The sequence below is a fragment of the Manacus candei genome, unplaced genomic scaffold, assembly GCF_025592945.1.
Source record: "Manacus candei isolate 608988 ecotype Guabito, Panama unplaced genomic scaffold, ASM2559294v1 h1tg000008l, whole genome shotgun sequence".
Lineage (NCBI taxonomy): Eukaryota > Metazoa > Chordata > Aves > Passeriformes > Pipridae > Manacus > Manacus candei.
This window is the reverse complement of record NW_026138056.1, coordinates 18951703-18971110: the sequence shown is the minus strand read 5'-3', so window position 1 is coordinate 18971110 and position 19408 is coordinate 18951703. Positions and strand designations below refer to the sequence as shown.

At 41.7% G+C, this 19408-nt stretch overlaps 1 protein-coding gene across 1 annotated transcript in view; it reads right to left on the bottom strand.

The window, feature by feature from the left end:
- Nucleotides 1-18728, bottom strand: part of XKR4 (XK related 4) — a 214497-nt gene extending 195769 nt beyond the window's left edge. The window contains exon 1 of the mRNA XM_051771854.1: nucleotides 17640-18728. Coding sequence (XP_051627814.1) covers nucleotides 17640-18484 — 845 coding nt within the window. The 5' untranslated portion in view covers nucleotides 18485-18728. The remainder of the gene's footprint in view (nucleotides 1-17639) is intronic.
- Nucleotides 18729-19408: the final 680 nt, after the last annotated feature.

Sequence of the window (19408 nt, the reverse complement as noted above, 5' to 3'; positions counted from 1 at the left end):
AAGAGGCTGCTTGTCCAGCTCTGCTGAAAAATTCCAGGATGCATCAAAGGTTTTTCCTGTCAGGCAGAAAACACACAGCACATTGCTTTCACCTATAAAATTCAGTAGGGTACTGAGAAAGTTCTCAGATCAGTCTGGCAGTACCAATCTTGTTGCACTTTATTTCTTTCCCTCCCTGCCCTTTAACTGTATGTCTTTAGAAAAGTTTTTAAAGGAAAGGACACTTATAGCATCACTTACTTCTAGATGGATAGTTGAAGAATAATTTTATTTCTCAGCTTCCTAAACATGTAACTGTTCTCCAGTCCTATGGTACGATTTCTATCTTAACAGTTTCAAAATACAGATGTAATTCACCAGTTCTTTCAGTATTCTGGAATGGGAATGATGAATTCCCTTTGATTTTTCAAAGATAAACTCATTTGATGTTGCTTTCACTGCAGTTGTGGTTATTTCTATTTTACTACTACTGCAATATCTGTCTTCCATTTACCACCATTCTAACATATACATCTATACTGAAAAATGAGGGAAAGTACCAAGTCATATCTAGGTTATCTTTAATATCCACCCTCATAAGATAGCAGCTCTCTTTCTTCCTTTTTCTGTCCCTATTACATAGCTGAAGAGTGTTTTGCTATTTTTAATTTTTTTCTGTAAAGCCCATATTGGTTTGGCTTTGGAAAGTTGCACTTTATCTCCAAACCTGTTGATCTCTGAGTCGTAGTGTTGCTCAGACAACTGGGAGGAGAAGGGTGCAAGGCGACAAGGTGTCTTTTGCAGATTCCTAATGGTGTTGTGAACAAGCACTTCATTATAGAGTCACACCCTACAATTTTTTTCTCTTTTTTGATGTTGAGATTCTGGCAGTGTTAGCATTATTAATTTCAAAGAAATTTAGAATTTATTTATATATTTGTAACTGCAAGTTTCTCTCACCATTTGACTCAGTTTTGAAATTTTGCTCATCCATGGAGAACAAAACAAAACAAAACAAAAAACACTTAGAAGCTTTATTTCCACAAGAAACATAAAAGGAAGTTATCTGTGATCACTCTCTTGAAAGTTATTCAGTGTTATCAGTCTTCCATAGCGTCCTTATTGTTTACTGAGAAATTCTAAAAAGTCGAAAATATCCCCATAAAAAACAGAACACTGTAACACATCTTATTAATACATTTAGCTACTTGATAAAGACTCTCATCTACCACATGAAAACACCTGTGATGGTTACTAATAGGCTGTGCTCTCCAATATCCATTTAAGTAGTTTAAATCCCCCACAATGGATAACATTTACACGATTTCTGGAATGTCTACCCTTCCCTTCTTACCACAGGACTCCAGCAATCCACAGGACAGCAGCCCAGTGCTAGCCCAGGGAAATGACCCTTGCACACCTTCTAAAAAAAATAGTTTTTAAACACATATATTTCACTTTTTCAAGTTAACATATCATTAATACTCAGTAGTATACCAGAATGTGTCTAGTTTGAGTTCTCTTTCTCAGTAGCACACAATATTCAAGGCCCTATTTCCAGTCATGGTGTCATATGAAGTTCTGCACAGACTCTTCTACTTTACTTTTCTTGCACAGCTTTTTGGCCAATCTGTACTCAATGTTTCACCTTTTTCCTTAGAGTCAACACTCAGCCACTGAACAATCCTAGCAGCAATGTACCACCAACACTACTTTCTTGGCAGCTTAGAGTTTTCTTTGCTAACCAAATGACTATTAACATTTCCATATCCACTGTTCTAGCCTCATTTTCCCCATTTTACTCTTTGTGCACTAATTTTATATATATATATATATATCTTTATATAGAGAGAGATAAAGTCCTTCTTCCAGACGTGTCAGCACCAACCTGAGACCAGTTTCTGAGTTAGACAAGAAGAGTACATCTTTAGATGTCTCTTTCATCTACCTGCAGAGTAATGGTTGATGCTTCAAAACACACCCCGTGTAGCATTATGAGTTACGTGCTGATCACCACTGCTCCATCATGAGTCCAATCTCTTATCCCACTGGAACATAAAGGAAATTTCTGAACATCTCAAAGACACTTTAAATCAAAGCAGAAACACACCTACCAGTGACCCAATGTACCTTACTTCTGCATGCCACTAACCTAATGTTGCCTGCTCCTTCCATGCATGCCGTATGATCAGTAGACTTTTTCCAAAATGAAAATCTCTGGTGTAGTTCTGCTAAAAGACCAGGTTAGCCAGGAAGTTAAATAACAAGGCCAGCATTACATTCACAGCAATAAGCCAAAACCTGTGGCATTACCTTTCCTCTGGCAAGCAGGGATTTATATGAAAGGAGTATGGCTCCCCTTAAACCCTTGTTAAATCTATTCAAATTATACTGAAACTTTGGAGGAAGAATAATTCAGGTACAGCCTTCCCTGTAGGCAAACATGTTGTGAGAGAAGGCTTGGCTATCTTTTTAGTTTGTTAGTCAGCTGAATTGGAGAATACCATAGAGGTTTGAAGGGCAATTATTTCCTTCATAAGAACATGGAAACACATGTTACTCCTCAAATTCAATCTGCTATACTCCTGAAGAAATACAGCCCTGGACTGCATCTTATCACCAAGACAATTACAAATCTCTAAGTATGATTTCGTTATGTATCTTTTGCATAAACTCTGGCATAGTTAGAAGGCTACCTATCAAAAGGCTTTCTAGAAGATAAAGACCCTAGAGAACACAAAGGACAAATGCATAAAGTTATGCATTGCACTTAATATCTCTTGACTGTAGACATCCCTTGCCTTCCATGCAAACCCACTTCCATGGATGCAAACCAGGGACAAATTGCTATGGTTTAAGTGATTATAGCCATAAATCTTCATAAGAGTGCTTATTGTCATTGAGTGTTTAGATTAATTCTGTGTACAGCCAAAAAAAGAAATTTTATGCCAAATTTGAGATGAGCCAGGTACAAGCAGCCGTGAACACATCTGAGCCACTTCAGAAAAAATAATATAGGGAAAGAGAAATCCTAACCTGAGTTCAGTATGATAGATCTGTAAATTTGTTCTAGTAGTACATGATACCTATACCATTGATGTACTCCTGCTCTGCATTTTCCCACCAACAGGGCAAGAGGATTAGACTGAGAAGGAATTTGCATATTTTTAACCACAGTCATTTATGACCGTAAGAAACACAGACCTTCCCAGCACAACCAGTAGTTAACACTCCTCAGTGTAGGGTTCTGGGTTACTAGTGGTAAAGGAAAAAAAATAGACTGTTTTAAAAATGAAAGGATGTAAAACTTCCAGGAGGCAGGTAGTACTCAGCTGAAGTATCCTATGTGTCAAGACAGCTCAGGAAGGGTAGACACAGCCTTTCACCCATGGGATAAATCAAAGGTAACTAATAAACTGGAACGGTGCCTCAAAATAATAAGAAGTTAAAAAAAGATACAAGATTTGAGATGCTAGTTAAAAGGGGACAGAGAAAATATTCACATGCTTTAAAGCTGGTCCTGGGCAACAATTTGGATTCAGAACACAAGCAGGCAAACTCTGATTTAGCATGTAATTAAGAAATCCTTTTTGAATTATGCAACTTTCATTCACTTCTTCTGAAGATATGAGAACTGCAATCACTTGCCAAGTTTGATCCCAACATGCCATGGGGCAAATGGAGACCCTAAACTGTCATATTCTATTTAAATCATATGTAGGCTAAAGTGAGTGCGATTGCTCAGTATATGAAATTACTACTAGTGTGTTGATAACTCCTCATGAACAATCTATGGTTTTGAATTATTTATTGAGGAGGAAGTAGCTTTTGAAGTGAACATTATTTCTCTCTCAGAGCTAATGCTTGAATATGATAAAAATAGTTGCCAAGAGAAAAAGGAAGTTAAAAAGATAGTTTCATGACTGACAGTTCCCAGATTTTACCTTACTTCTTCATGCATTTCTTCTCTTTGTGAAATCTATATGCTAAAATAATGTTCACATTAAAAAAAAAAAAACAAACCAAAACCAAAAACTGTGGGGATAGCCTGTGTCAGGAAATGCCTTGCAACAAATCACAGGTACATACACATTCAGCAATGGCAATCAATAACATTCCTACACTATTCCCATGGCTTTGTGCTTCCTTGCTTTTAGAATCCAATATTGCTCATAGAAATGCACCTTCGAGGGAGCCACAGAGCAGCCTTCCTCTGGCATCAAGAGTGGTACATCAGAGAATCAAAGAGCTTTGGGTTGTAGTGCAGATGAAGGACACTTAACAGAGCCTGGAGTGACAGCAGGACAGGGAGAAGGACCCAATTCTCCCATCGGTTCTTCAAGTTCTCAGTTTTCAAAGACTTGTCCCCTCAAAAAGAGACTTCACAGGTTTTTGAGGATGGGGAAGTGAAAGCACAGATGAAGCAGTGGCAGACCCCCGCATAGTAAAATAAATCCAGTGTGACTCATTCTCCATTTTAACCAAATTAGAATTTCTGTGGTCAAAATATTCTCACAATAAAGTACATCTTGAGTGACAACGGCAATAATTGAACCCAAAACAATTACTTGAAATCAACACAAATAATCCTGCTGTCTTCCTTTTTCCTTCCCTATGACTATTAAGGTTGTTATTCATGAAGAATTCCCCAAAGAATGATTTATGACATGCCATTAGAAGACATATTTCTATGATATTTCTAATGTTTACTTATTTGTAAATACTTTATACACATTAAGCATGCATAAAAACATTTTATAAATTCTCTGTGAACAGATTTGAATGTTGAGTTTCTTCATATTTCAAGGTTATTCTTCAGTTTTCAAGGTGCCAAAATTAATTTCTTTAATAACCAATCCTTTGTGCCTACTAATTAGAAATATCCAAAACAATTTGCTATTTAAATCTTATGTCATTTCTTCTGATCCTTGATTGGATGAGTAATGAAATTAAGTAAGACCCATATGAATTGTGAATATTACTACTGAATATGTAATTAAGGTTTTGATTAATATTCTGGCACTCAGGCTTAAAATACACCTTCCATAAGTATTTGCACTAATAAAGTTCAAGCTCAAAAAATCAGTACAAGTCATTAATACAGTCAACCGAATTCATAAGTGAACTTCAAAAGAATACTTGCGAGGGTTTTTTATGATGATGGTTATGAACAGCATCCTTTTAAGTTGGACTCCTATATTAGTGCTAGCTGTCAAGTAAAGCTACTGGTCATCTTTCCTCCTTAGGTGTTGGTATAAAATTAAAAACTAGCAATATAGGTTTTGCTGAGCTATTGAAAACATCCTGAGTTATTACACGTTGATAATTTAAACAGCAATTGTTTCAAAGCTCAATGAATCATTTTATGGAAATTTAAAATCCTTTAAGACATAGCATTACATTAAAAAATGGAAATTTTACTTTTTTTGTTGTAATACACTTCTATTTCCTACTTAGGCCATCTATTAGGAACATTTTTTATGTCACTGCTGAAATATACTTAATTTTGCTGACAGTCAAAATTTTCAAAATGTTCTTCCTATACAATACCTTCTGCACTTCAAGAAAGTCAATCAGTACCTGACACTTAACAAACAGAAATGTATGGACGTATAATTTAATTTTTTTTTTGTTATATGACTCTCTCATTTGTAAAACATCATAAAAGTTATTGATAACAACTTCTTAACATGAGTTCTGAAGCAGTATGGTATTCCACAAGCCTGTCATGTTAAAAGATGCTAGACCTGTAGAAAAATTCTGACTCTTATCATGGAAGGTTGACTTTGTGAGGCTGCACACATCGTGTAATAAAGATATGGGCACTGTGAGAATAGATAGACTCAAGAAGAAGGACTGAGTCCAGGTCTGGAATTGATTTTGGGATGAGTTAGGAATGGCACCTGCTCAAAAATACTCCTCTATTTTAAACATGCTCTTAAACCACAAGTAGCAGCAACTCCTCATTACTTCTGTTACAGAATATCTCCAAACCTGCACACAACGTCATTCTCCTGCTGTGCTTTGAAGTTTTCAAAGGAACAGAAAGAGAACCTTCTTCCAAACATCTTGCCACTTTACCAACAAAGGTGAGGCTGGAAGTTGTTAAACACCTGCTCTGGGCTGTCTGAGGCAAGACCCACATGAAATCACAGGCTGGTTGTGAGGCCAGCATTCTCTCTCTAGAGGGGCTATACTTCTACACTGATGAGTGTAAAGCACCCACAAACTCACAAAATTCTCAGTCTACATGATAGCATATGAGTCCAGGTTCAAACTGACAAGCGAATGAGTCCATTTCAACTAGAGCCTTCTCAGGTCCTGGATTTTTATGCTCTGCTTCTCCAAACACACCAGTGGGCTGTACAAGGGGCTGAGTCAGTCTCTTCAGAGGTGAACTTAGGGACTGATGGTGGGATGACTTGTTTAGCATCTTTTGCTAGTTTTCTCAGTAGTCCTCTTGATTTAGTCTGACCATGCAGAGAACACTCCCAATAACTCATTATTTCTCTAACTCAATTGGATTATTAACGAGTAGCTATGTCATAGAAGTGACACAAACAGAATGAAGACAAGTTATAGAAAAATGTACATCTCCAAAATCTTAAATTTTATAAACAGAATAAAATAATGAACAGCACACAAGGGCCAAACACGGCTCTTAGTTCAGTAAGGTAATTTTCATAATCTCTCATCATGAGTTCTTAATTCACCTGTGTAGTAAAAATCGCTAACAAAAATTCTTGACTGTAAATGCAATCCCTCCTTTAGACACATGCATTAACACACTATTGTAAAAGTTCAAAGCCATTATTATTGAGTTCTCTCAGCCACATTAATTATCCTCCGCACTGTATTTGGCTTTACTTGGGTAAATCTGTAATTAACCAGTCTTTACTTACAGAACATCTTTGTTTAATATACTATGAACTCTGTTTACATTTATGTTTTTTCTAATAATTCTGTTTTGAATTCCATTACTACTGGAAATGTTCTACCCTCAACCTATCTGTCTGCTGTGACCCATATAAGTAATTGGTTTTGGAGCTGAAATGTCCAGTGCTTGTAAACTCTGGATTGAAGTTGATTCTAGCACCTGCACTTTGTTTAGAAAAATTCCCAGCTCTTGTTACCTAAGCCATTTTTTTCTCATGGCATGTTGGATCCAGATTGTAAAGCATACTAACAAATAAGGAAAACAGCATAAGGGAATAGGTGTGAGCTAACTTGAAGCAGCAAAATTAGTAGGTGAAGGAAATAGGGTAAAGGACAGAAATTTTTTAACCTGTATAACATATTAGGGTTGTAATAAGCAGAAACCCTTGTGGAAAGAAATCCTTAAAATACTAAAATCTTTCTTTAAAAGCCCAATAATGTCCATTATAGAGAGATGTTCATGTTTTCAACATGCTTAACCTAAAACTTGTTTTGACAGACACATTGAACTGATAATTGGTTTTGAATTGTTTCTACCTAGATGAATTTCCTTCTGAGTATCTCAATGTATATTACAGAAATTAAGCTTCATAATATCCATATAACAACTAGATTGCAAATACGTACTAAATAACAAAAAGATAACATCTTCAGAAGTATGTACTGCTTTTGACTGCCCAAACTGAGTCATTTTAAATCCTCTTTTCCCTTCAAGAAAAAAAAAAAAAGATAATGAGCTCCACTCCAATTAAAAGAAAATGGAGATGCGGTTTTTCATTTCTGAAACTCAGACCAAAGGCAACCAAAAGACAACCAAAATTATTCATACTGAAAAGCTGGACTACACTCGCTGTGAAACTAGCAGCAAATTGGGAAACAAGAAACCGGAGCATGAAGATAGGGTTCCATTTCATCCACAGCACTGCTGCTTATGTTGATAAAATAAACTACAAAAATGTTATCAGGAAATAAACTCAGAGCAAGAACCAGGAACTCAAGCCATTTTTAAATTGCAATTTTTAAATTACTACTTATTCACTTTTGCAACAGACAACAGAGCAAAAGTGTGAAACAACTACGGGATGGACACATCAAAGACAGTAAAAAATGATGAAAAAATTAATAAATCAATCCTTCAGCTAATTCAGTTCATCTAGAGCTACTCCCATAAGCTAAGCAGGCATTTCATGCAGATCTGTATTATGGTGCTATTTGTGGTTATACTATATATGAAGGATGAACGCTTGTAAATGGAAATACTGGTGGTATACTTCCAGGATAAGAGAGAGAGAAGGTTAAAAGGTTGGAAAAGGCTGAAAAAGAATTAATTAAGCAGTAAAGAAGAGAGACAGAGAGACCTGTATTTGGTCTCATCAGAAGTCCCTAAGTATTGAGCTTTCCTCTCTAGCCTCACAAACATGACATTTCTGTCAGTGTTATGTCACAGCTCCAGCAGGAATGGTAATAAAATGTCCCCATCCAGCCTCGCCTAGGCATCACTGCAGAAACCACTCAGGGAGACAAGATCTGACCCCTCACAGCTGGAAAGGGCAGTGGACTCAGATCTCCTAAAACCTGAGCAAATACTCTAATCGCAAGGGACATTTCTCCAGTACTGTAAACCAAAGCAGAGTCAGCAATATTTGTCAGGGATCTAAGCTCATCATTGCTCATAAAGCAGGTATAAACAATGCTTGCCAACTGAATCCACTATGGGATTTTGGTGTCACTGCAGCCTAGCATCTGGTTTGCAGTGGGCTTAAATAAGAAAGAGGAACTCAGGCTATGCGTGCTGGGGAGGTTCTGAACACAGCCAAAATGCAGCCAAAATGCAAACCTCTAGGAAACTTTCAAGTTGAACATTATGGTCCATTATGTTTAAGTTCCTTAGGAAACTTCACACAGAATCACAGAATTACAGAATAACAGAGTGGTTAGGGTTTGAAGGGACCTCCGGAGATCATGTAGTCCAAGCCCCCTGCCAAAACAAGTTCATCTATAATCCTGTGCAATCCTGCACAGGATTATGTTCAGGCATGTTTTAAATAATTCCAGAGAAGGAGACTCCACAATCTCTCTGGGCAGCCTGTTCCAGTGCTCTGTCACCCTCACAGTAAAAAAAGCCTTCCTAACAAGTCTGTTGAGCCCAATTTTCTAGGTCATATTTTCTAGGTCATATTTTGGACATACTCTATATGTCCAAAGAGTATCTGAATTCTGCTTTGCAGATCTAAGTCCTATTTTAGATCTGGCTCACAGAAGAATTTCCATATAAAGTCAGCATATAAAGATTAGGGTTGAAGAAAAATAAGATACACAACTCCATCTATACTCTTCTTTTAGATAAAACCCCCATGCATTTATAATGACAAAGCTTATTTTTCCACACAAGCAAATGGTGAAAATATCAGCACAGTGGCTTTTTGTTGCTTTCTATGCATGTACAGATCTCTCTATAGATAGCTGAAGGCTAGTGCTTGATACTTAAAGGTATTTTCCTTGGACCTGCCAGAAGTAATCTACTGATCCTATGCACTATACATGGAAAAACACCACTCAAAGAAATTGCTAGGATCCTAGAAAAGATCAGATGTTTACATGAGAACGTCCCATTAAAGAGGGTAAAGTGGAAAACTGTGGCAATGTTAACCTTCATTCTTAAGGGCAGAAATCAATCTGATATATAACAGCTGAGAGAAACAAGGAAAACTGTCCTTCCATATGTAGGTTAATTCACTTTTTATTCACCATAAAACATCTGCATCTTTCTCTAAACCAGCTGGTACCCTCCTTGGTACATTAGTCTTGTCTAAGTCACACCTTCAAATTTTAGATGAACAAAAAGTAGTTACTTTTGCTGTCACATCACTTGCTGCCAAACTTCCTTTGAAGACATCCCACAAGAAGGTCATGCTCCACGGGCTCCAACTCATGACATCAAATAATTTGTAACTGATAGCATTAACCACCCCCACTGATTATCTCTGCCAATCAAAAAGATTTATATGGCTTGCCATACAAATCTTATACCATAAACGTGCTGAACAGCACCAGCTTGTTGTCAAAGGAAAAATAATGAAAATAATAACATAATATAGCAATTATTTTATCTTGGGAGAAAAAATACATTATAACCCATTTCAGCCATTCAGGCAGGTAAACAGAATGAGAAGGAGAGTGATAAAAAACCACTTCAGCAATCAGAGTCTATGGGGACATGATAATTTATGTTATTGTTGCCAGAAAATTCAGGTAAAATCTCCTGGGAAAAATATATACCCAAGACTTATTATTTTTTAATTCTAAAATGTAAGAAAAGATGTTTCAGAGCACTCTCTTCACTGTCAGCTGGTGCCACACTGATACCTTACATTTGTATTTATCATTGTTCAGATGATTACTCACTGCAATCAGAGTTTATCTAGCATTTTCTCTGTGTATCTAACATTTTTTGCTCTGAGTTTGCCCAGACATACAAATCTTCTGTTTTCCTGCCTCCTTCTACAGTTTCTCAAGCAGTCTCTTAGAAAATTAATCAAATAATCCCTCTTTGGTCAATGGCAAAAGGGAAATAAACTGGAGTGAGGTACATAGTTAGGAGGGTTAACTGGCATTCCCATGCTTTTTCAGAACCTGACTCCTTTTCTACAGGCTCTCTCAATTCTCCCTCATGTTCTCTTTTATATCATCCTCCTTTCATTTTAAAAATCAAGCAAATCAAAACAGTTCTTTTTATAGCCCGTTTGCTTTCCTAAGTTCAGCAGTAACCTTGCAGGTGCCAGCTAGCTAGTTTTATTCTGTGTATTCTGCACAGTGTTTTATAACTCATTCTATGGCATGACCATGTATTTGTGATTTTTGCCATGGTCTGGGATATTTCAGTCCTTGCTACACTGGTAAGGTGCTTATACCTCAACTAATGTTATGTTGTGGCTTCTTTGCCTCAGGTTGTCCGCTTGACGCAATGTATACACCTGGCAGCTGTGCTAAAATGGACAAAAATGGCACCACTTTGTAAATATACTTTAGTAACCACAAATTTCCTCTTGAAATGCAAGTAAAAGAGCTATTGATTTTGTCTGTGCCTGATAAATTCCTTCCAAACAACCTGTTTACTGAAAATGTAAGTCACTATGTGATTTATCTGCCTTACATTAAAAGCTACTTAATTGGAACAGAGAGACAGAAGAACGAGGTAATACTGTTACAAGTGACATAGGTATTGATTTTATTTTAATTTTACTAGAACTTTTGTATCTTCGTGGTCAAGTCAGTCCTTATGGACAAATATTAAGGACTAAGCAGCTGACAAGGGGAGTACTCCTCTGAACAAGTTAAACTTTGATGTAAATAACCTGCAGAATGAAGCAAGATAACTGAGGCTATAGATGATGATGTCACACTTTTTTTCCTTTCCCACAGCAGATGTGGACATGCAAACTGACCTTTCAGCAATAAATACTTTCCCTGATGTATGTAACAGAAATTATAAAAAATCAACCAACCAACCGAAAAACCCCAAAAAACACAAAGCCAAAAAACCCAAAAAAGAACCAACACACCAATTTGGTTGCAATTTTACAACATATACAAACAAATTATAATGTGAAGTATTTCTCTGAATTCATGGTATGTTCATATATTCATTCCTGCATAGTGTTGGAGGACTCTTGAATAATAACTACACACGGTGACATGAAATCCTCTGAAACACAAACCCTTGAAATCATATAGATTTTCCACTTTTTTGGACAAAAGCCAAATATAAATCCCTCTCATACATAAGTTTCTAGAAAGTATTCTGTGTACAAAATACTAGTTTTCCTACTAGACTTATTGAGCGATCAGAAATTTTAGTGCTTAAGCAGTCCTTTGAAAATCTGAAAACTTATGTAACTGATAAATATTCTCTACAGAGAGAATTCTTGTCAATTATTAAAGTATAGTATCTTTCTTCTAAAGTACATCAGCATCTTTTACACATAGCTAAGGTTATTAGAATAAACTGAATACCAAATCTGATTTGTATGCAGACTTATAAGAGATTTTTAAGAACATAGTAAAACTTCACTTTTGTGTTTCTAAAAAAATATGAAAGGCACAGACTTCATCTGCATACCACTGTCTTCAGAAAAAGAAGGAAAAAAAAGAAAAAGAAAATATTTTGAATATTTATTCTGCTGAACGTAGAAGCAAAACTAAATATGGTCAGGTCACTCACAGGGTGGGTTGCCCCTTCTAATCCTGTTGAGAGGGGAAAAAAAGAAAACTTTAATTGCTATTTCTTGGAGCCCATCACCTTCCTGAGACCTAAAGACACAGCAAGCAAAATAGTTAGCCAGTAGGACTTTAACTCAAGCACTGCAGTAACTCAATAAAAGAAATATGGTATTGTTGAGTGGTAGCATTTCACTACACTAAGAGACAGATGGGGAGGATATGCAATAATCTTGTCTAGGAAATGGCTATGATTCATAAATTTGGACTCCATGTGACAAATTATCTGACAGATTTCAAAACAGTAAGAAAAACTGGTGTCAGATCGAGATATTATCACATCTTAGCGTGAAGTCCAATGGCAGCTGGAATTATTGACCACGTAACTACACCGAACTCCTACACTACTACTGCAATAAGTGTCAAAACTACTGTGTAGAGCAAAAGTGCAAAACCAAATGAACTTATTTAAGTTTGGATTCAAGCTAAGACTGATGACGTTTTTCTTAATTTGAACTACCTTGCTCCCAGTTCCATCTTAGGGGTCCAGTCGTGCTTAATAGTGAGCACCTGATGAAGTTGTAAGGATTTCTCATATACAGAACAGTATACAAGGCAGGTACCATTTTCCTTTTTTTTTTTTTCCTAATTCTAAGAGCATAAAGTTGTTGAAGAGGTGAAGCTCATGAACACAGGCAATGAAATTTCTTTGGCAGATGACCCAGGCCTGTGATAAATGCTTCCGCAGGGCAGCAGAGAAATTGCAACTCACTCTGGTCTCAGAATCCAGTATCACCTCTACAACCTTGCTCCAAGGATTTTTTTTTCCAAATAAGAACCAGGAAGGAGAAGCAAAATAATGGTTTCTTATTAATACACATAAACAGATATAGCATAGCATCATTAAACCATAGCATCACTTGTCAGGCAACTAGACCCACTTTGGAACAGACACTTGTCCTGGAAAATACCACTTGGAAGGGTCTGCAATTAACTTGGTGTCTCTTCCTTCTTCAGGTGGATTCCCACACAGCTAGGAAATCTCAAAACCCCTCACTCTGTTGAGAGGGATGTACTTAATCATCTCAGTATTATTTTAGCTATCCAGAAATAATTTTAAAGAGTAATTTCCAGACCTCCTCTTTTCAATGATTCACCTTTCCTCTGACATTGTTGGCTACAGAAACTTGACAGTTCCCTTTCAGGGACTTTAACTGCAGCCTTTCAGACAAATGACAGACACTGTGGGAACCTCCAAGAACCAAGGCAGGCTGCTCACACCACCCAGCTTCAAGGCACAATAATTGTCTCAGGGAGCTACTTCTTGCTTTCCAGACACCACAAGGTGGGTGCCAGCAGTCCTCCAGTCTCCTCCTCTCACCCACCCAATTTCCTACAATCCACACTTCCCCCAGGGCTGGGTCTCAGGACACCTTTTCCCAGCTTCAGGAGCATTGCTATCCAATCCTGCCAGCCCAAAGAAACCTCAGCCAGAGAAAATTTTTTTTAGGAAATGAACTAGCTTCACAGACACCAAGTGAACACTACTATCTCTTACATCCAGTCACCAAGTCCTGCTATCCATTGCAAAATCTGAAAGCCATGGCTAAGCCTGGGAAGCTTAGTGAATCAAAGGGATGCTCAAGGGTAGTGGTTAGATACTCTCATGCCAGCTCAAAGGGCAATAGTTTATGCGAATTTTACTGGCCCATATTCCTCTACGTAGTCCTTATAGACTATAAATTAAATCACCTGCTTTCATTTTTTCTTTTCAATGGAATACAAAGAATCCATTCATTACATCTTCCTTGTACTCCCCAGAGTCTACTAACAATCAGCCAGGTCTCTCACAGCACATACTTGGGAAAACAGGGCTCCATAGCATGGCTTCTATGCCCATATATTGGTTAAAAGCAGAATTATTGGTAAAGAAATGTGTCTGTATCTATCTCTGAAGGCAAAATCCCATCAATGATCATATTTTAACATTAAATTAGCTGCCAATGAAGGCCTAGTAGCTGCACTTTGCTGTGGCAAGGAGGCCCTCAGAGACTTTACTGGTACTTTAACAGGACACTATTACCAGGAAGCTCATGAACATCCGACCCCCAGAGAAAAAGTAAATTATATGTTTATCCTTCAGAAAGGAGAAATTCAATATTCTAAAGTTTGTGGGGAAAAGAAAAAAGCTATACTGATTTCAAAAGAAAAAAAATTACATTTTTATTCAGAACTGACTGGCAGCTTAGCTGCTCCTGGAGCTCCCCTTCTTTACATTCTAGGAAAAAAACTGTTTTAGTAATTTTAGATTGCCTATTTCCAGCATTGTTCCATGCCACATTAAAGAGCTCATTCATTTCCCATTATCACATTCTAGTTAAAATTAACACATAATCATTTTAAATGATCTGGCTTTCAGTATATTTGTAAACAAAAAATTAATCTCAAAGGAAAAGCTTTGAAATTGTTAAAAGTCATCCTGACAGAACTAATTAGTAAAACCACATTTTTACAAGTTTGGTTTTTGTTTGTTTGTTTGTTTGTTTGTTTTTAATTTAATGCAAGAAAATTAAGAATGTTGGTATTGTCAGTTGTACCCCCCATTCCTCAGGATAGCTTCCTTAACTAAGCAGTTGACACAGTTCCCCTAAAAATCTTTGGTAATGGGACATTTTTAATAGGAGACAAAAGACAACAAACACCACATAAAAACAGAATGAGCACCAGTTTCAGTATCTTGAGAATCAGGAATCAGCAAACTTTCTCCTTATTCCCTGATATCCTTGCCCTTACACAAAACCAAGGAACTTATACCTAGGGCTCCTTGTCAACAGAGAAACGAGGGGCATCTTACTGTCATTTTTGCTGAAGGAAATTCAATGCAATAAGTAACAGAAAACTTAAATGCAGACATATGGGAGTTTTAACCAGGGTCAAAAGAAAAAGAGAAGGGAAAAACTGAAAGCTGAGAGGAAACACAGTGAGAAGCACAGAACAAAGGGTAACATGGTTTTTGTCGACTGGGGGGAATGGTGACCCCAACACATGTGTACTTGTGGTGCTCACACAGCCAGCACAGTCTGTTCAGCTGTGTCAAAGAAGGAGTTAGTCTCCAAATACCAGCAACTGGAAAACATTTCAGATCCTCCTTCAGCCTAAATAGCTTGAATTATTTGCTCAAGACAGTGCCAGTGTTACACTGCAGAGAAAAAGTTCTGGACTATTAAGTGTCTAAATAGACACTCTATTTTCCAGAAAATTTCCACAGATCATGTTAGTTCTGATGCCATGCTTATGTAGAGTTTCTCAGGGTTTGATGTGACCTCTCCTCTTTGGTGCTGATTATTAGTTGTAGACGTCTCCAAAGGCTCTCCCTTAACAGGAATGTATGCAGGGAATTAAAATGAAGTCACTTTAATAAATTATGAAGTGCTGATATGCAACACTGCATACAAGCAACCATATATATTTGTATGTTTGTGGAAAACTGCAAATAAATACTACAAAGTTACTGACAGACAAAAAATTCTATGGCTCTGTTTCACTGAGGAAAAAAAAGGCATCACCATAAAAAGGTTAAACCATAAATAATGTCCTAACTTGCCTCATCAGTCTAATATTCTGGTAGTCTGACGTTGCTGCATATAAAACACAAATAAAAGCTACATATGATCAAAAGAGACTCAGCTAGCTTTAAATATAGAGGACTAGGTGCTCTTCCAAGGAGAAAATTGGATTTTAAAAAAGACTGTTCTTCATCAAAAAGCAAGCAGCTAGAGAGCTCTAAATCCCAGACACCTCATCTGACAGAAGTGCTGCACAGTATCAGATCCCACCCTGCTCCACCCACAGCCCTCCCTGCTCTTTGTATTCTCCACATGACACTAGACCTTGTAAAACTCTCTTCTCTGTCACTCAGCATGATCCACAGTTTTGTCTTCTATATGGGTCAGTATCAACATGAATTTCTACATACAATTTGAGCCATGGTACCTACTTTTCTGTCTCTGCAGGTTGGGGACTAAACATTACATAAAAACCATCTCACTCACGAAGTCCTAAATTTAACTTGTGTTAACTTGTGTTCAGCTGTGGAGGTACAGCATAAATGAGCATATAACCAATCAAGATCCAAAACAAAGCATCACTTTTTGTTCAAATTTCTGCTTCCCTCTCAAGTTCATATTGAGCACACCTGTAACTTTGAGTTAGTTTCACAAGTTTAGAAAATTGTATTTATCACAATGAACAAAATACTCTGGAAAGTGAAAGACAGTTATGGCATCCTAAGGTCTTTGATCAATTATCTAGCAGCACTTGGACTCCTTGATGCTTAAGGGCCACAAGCGGGACTGAGCAGTACCAGATACTGCATTAATACAGAGCAAAAGCCAGTCTTTGTTCAAAAGGATGAGACAAATATTAAAAACTTCAGCCCCAGAACTTTGGAATAGCAACAAATTAAACTCTCTAATGAAATAATTGAAAAACAAACAAACAAACAAACAAACCACTGTTTCCAAAACAGAAGGATGACAGAATTTCTTTTCATCCATCAGACAAGAAACCCCAAAGGTATTTTCAGCTGTTGCTTTAGTGCACTTGCCCCACTGCATGACCTTCTTCAACACAGCATCTGTCTTCCAAAATTTTATGTGAAAGTTTTATCTATTTATACACCATGCCTTCTGAACCCTGCACTTTTCAGGCAGCACTAAATGTATTTGCAGGGCATTCAGCCTCCATATGAATCTTTCCTGTAAATTTGCTCAAATTGAAGGAAAAGTTTACTTTTGAAAACTATGATGTCATCTCCTTCCTCAGTAAGTGCCTTCCACAACCTACTTCAGCACATCCTTCCCATAACGCAGTGTGTGTCGCTTGCGGGTGGTTTTGAGAACTGCTACTCAGAAGTTTGGTTTAGAAGACATTCCTTTAATACATCACATATATAGAAAACGGGTATGCATAGCAAGGAGATGACTGCTCGCAGCATATGCGTAAATGTCATAAAACAGCATCGGGGTGTTACCAGAAAGTAACTCTTCACTGTCAGTGAAGTTCCCTGCTGGCGGCAACGGTGTCCTGGCCACATGTGAGGACACCAGGAGACGAGCATTACGGGGGTATGGCCCCTTTCCCCTATCGGTTCTTTTATTTTACGAGCCCCTGGCGCAAGTTTCCCAGGAGGTTCAGGGCACCTGGCACTGTGCGGGCGGGGCAGCCGGGCGCCTCCCCGGGCGGCGGCCGCCCGTGCGGCACAGGGCGCTCAGGGACACGGCGGGGCTCCCCTCAGCGGGGTGGGAGACGCCGCGCCCGGGGCCGCTCACAGCCTCGAGGGGGCCCGGCCACCCCGAGCCCCCGACGGCCCGGCGGGTCCCGAAGAGGGACCCCGAGGTGGGGCAGGCGGCGCTCGCCAGGCGCGGTCCCGCACGCGGCCGGGAGCGCTCCCCCATGGCGAGGGGCTCAGGCCCCGGCCCCCGCACCGCCCTCGCCCGGCTCCTCACCTCCAGACCTGCCCCAGCTGCAGGATGTGGACGAGCGACTGCAGGAGCCAGATGCAGAAGGCGCAGGACGCGGACCGGCCGCCGCTGGCGCGGGGACCGGCGGCGCCGCTGCCGGCGGCGTTGCTGCTGCTGTTGCTGCTGCTGTTGGTGGCGTTGCCCTTGCTGGCGGTGGACGCCTGTCGCTGCGGCGTGCTGGGGCGAGCGGCGTCGATGTCCGCGGCCGCGGAGCTGCTGCTCACCAGCAGCTTGCTCTCGGCGGCGGGGCAGTGCCCGGCGGCGGCGGCGGCGGCGGCGCTGTCTTCGGTGCTGAAGTCGTGTGCGAACCAGCGGAAGCTGAAGACCTGCACAGAGAGGGAGCCCAGCAGCACGAAGAATAGGGTGAGCCCGAACCACCAGCGCTGGCCCCGCAGGTAGTAGTCGACCGCTAGCCAGATGTCGGTGCCCACGTCCGCGAAGTACACGGCCAGGGCGGCCAGGATCCAGAGGCAGTCCCACAGCGAGTAGCGCCGCTGCTCCCTGCCCAGCCGCAAGCACAAGGAGGACGAGCCCCCGCCCGAGCCCCGGGAGCCCCCGCCGCCGCCCCCTCCGCCGTCTCCTCCTCTGCCGCCGCCGCAGCAGCAGCAGCACCGGGAGCCGCCGCCCGAGCCGTCCCTGCTGCCGCCGCTGCTGCAGCACCCGCCCCCGGGCGCCTCGTCGTCGTCGCTGCCGCCGCCCGGCCCGGAGCCGGTGGGCAGCCCCGGGGCCAGCGCCTGCACGGAGCCCGAGTGCTCGGAGTTCTGCAGCGGCGTGAACGCCACCTCGCCGCCCTTCTTCATCTTCCGCCGCCCGTCCGACTTCGCGGCCATGATGCCTCCCTCAGCCCCGCCGGAGAGCGAGAGGGAGCAGCGAGCGCTCCTTTATCCCGCGTCTCCTCCTGCTCCTCCTCCTTCGCCTCCTGACTCCTGCCTCCCGCCCTCCGCCGCCGCGGACCCGCCGCTCCCCGCGTCCCCTGTCCCCGCTCCGCGCCGGGCTGCGCGCCCGCGGGCGGCTCCTCCGCGGCGGCCGCGTCCGCAGCGCCGCCTGTCTGCGGGGAGCCGCGCTCAGCCCGCCCGCCCCGCCACCGCCTCCGCGGGGGCCGGCGGTGCCGGGGCCGCCGCCGCGCTCCGCTCGAGCCGGGAGCAGGCAGGGCTGCGCTGCCCGGAGCAGCGCATCCCGCACCCGCCTCCCCGCCCGCCTCCGCCCGCACCCGCCGCCGCCACCACCCAGCTGACTGACGCCGGGAAAGAGGATGACCTCATCCCTCTTCCCTCGCTGCCGCCGCCCCCCGCCCGGCACCGGCACCGGCACTGGCGCAGGGGCGGGGAAGGGGGCGCTCGGCGGCCGGGAGGGGAGGGCTCGGCGTTGTCCCGAGGGTGCGGAGCACGGCCCTGCGGCGGCGAGGGGAAACAGTGGCTTTGCCGCCCGGCCCGGGGAGGTGGGCGCGGCGGCGGCGAGGGAGCGGGTCGGCGAGGGAACGGGGCGGGGTGAGGTGTGGGCGGCACCCCCCGGGGCCGGGGCCGCAGGAGCAGAAGGTCGCGGCCCTGCCGCCGGCTCTGCTGTCGATCTCCGGTGCACTCGGAGCAGTTTGGGTTGCCTCTGCCCCGCCGGCGCGGGGTGGAGTGGCGGGACGCGGGTGGATGCGGACGGGGCGGACAAGAGGGCTGCCTCTCCCCACCCCTGGGCTTCTCGCTGCGAGCGGGGATCCTCGGACCGGGGGAAGCCGCCGCCGCCGCCCCGGAGCGGTGACTGGG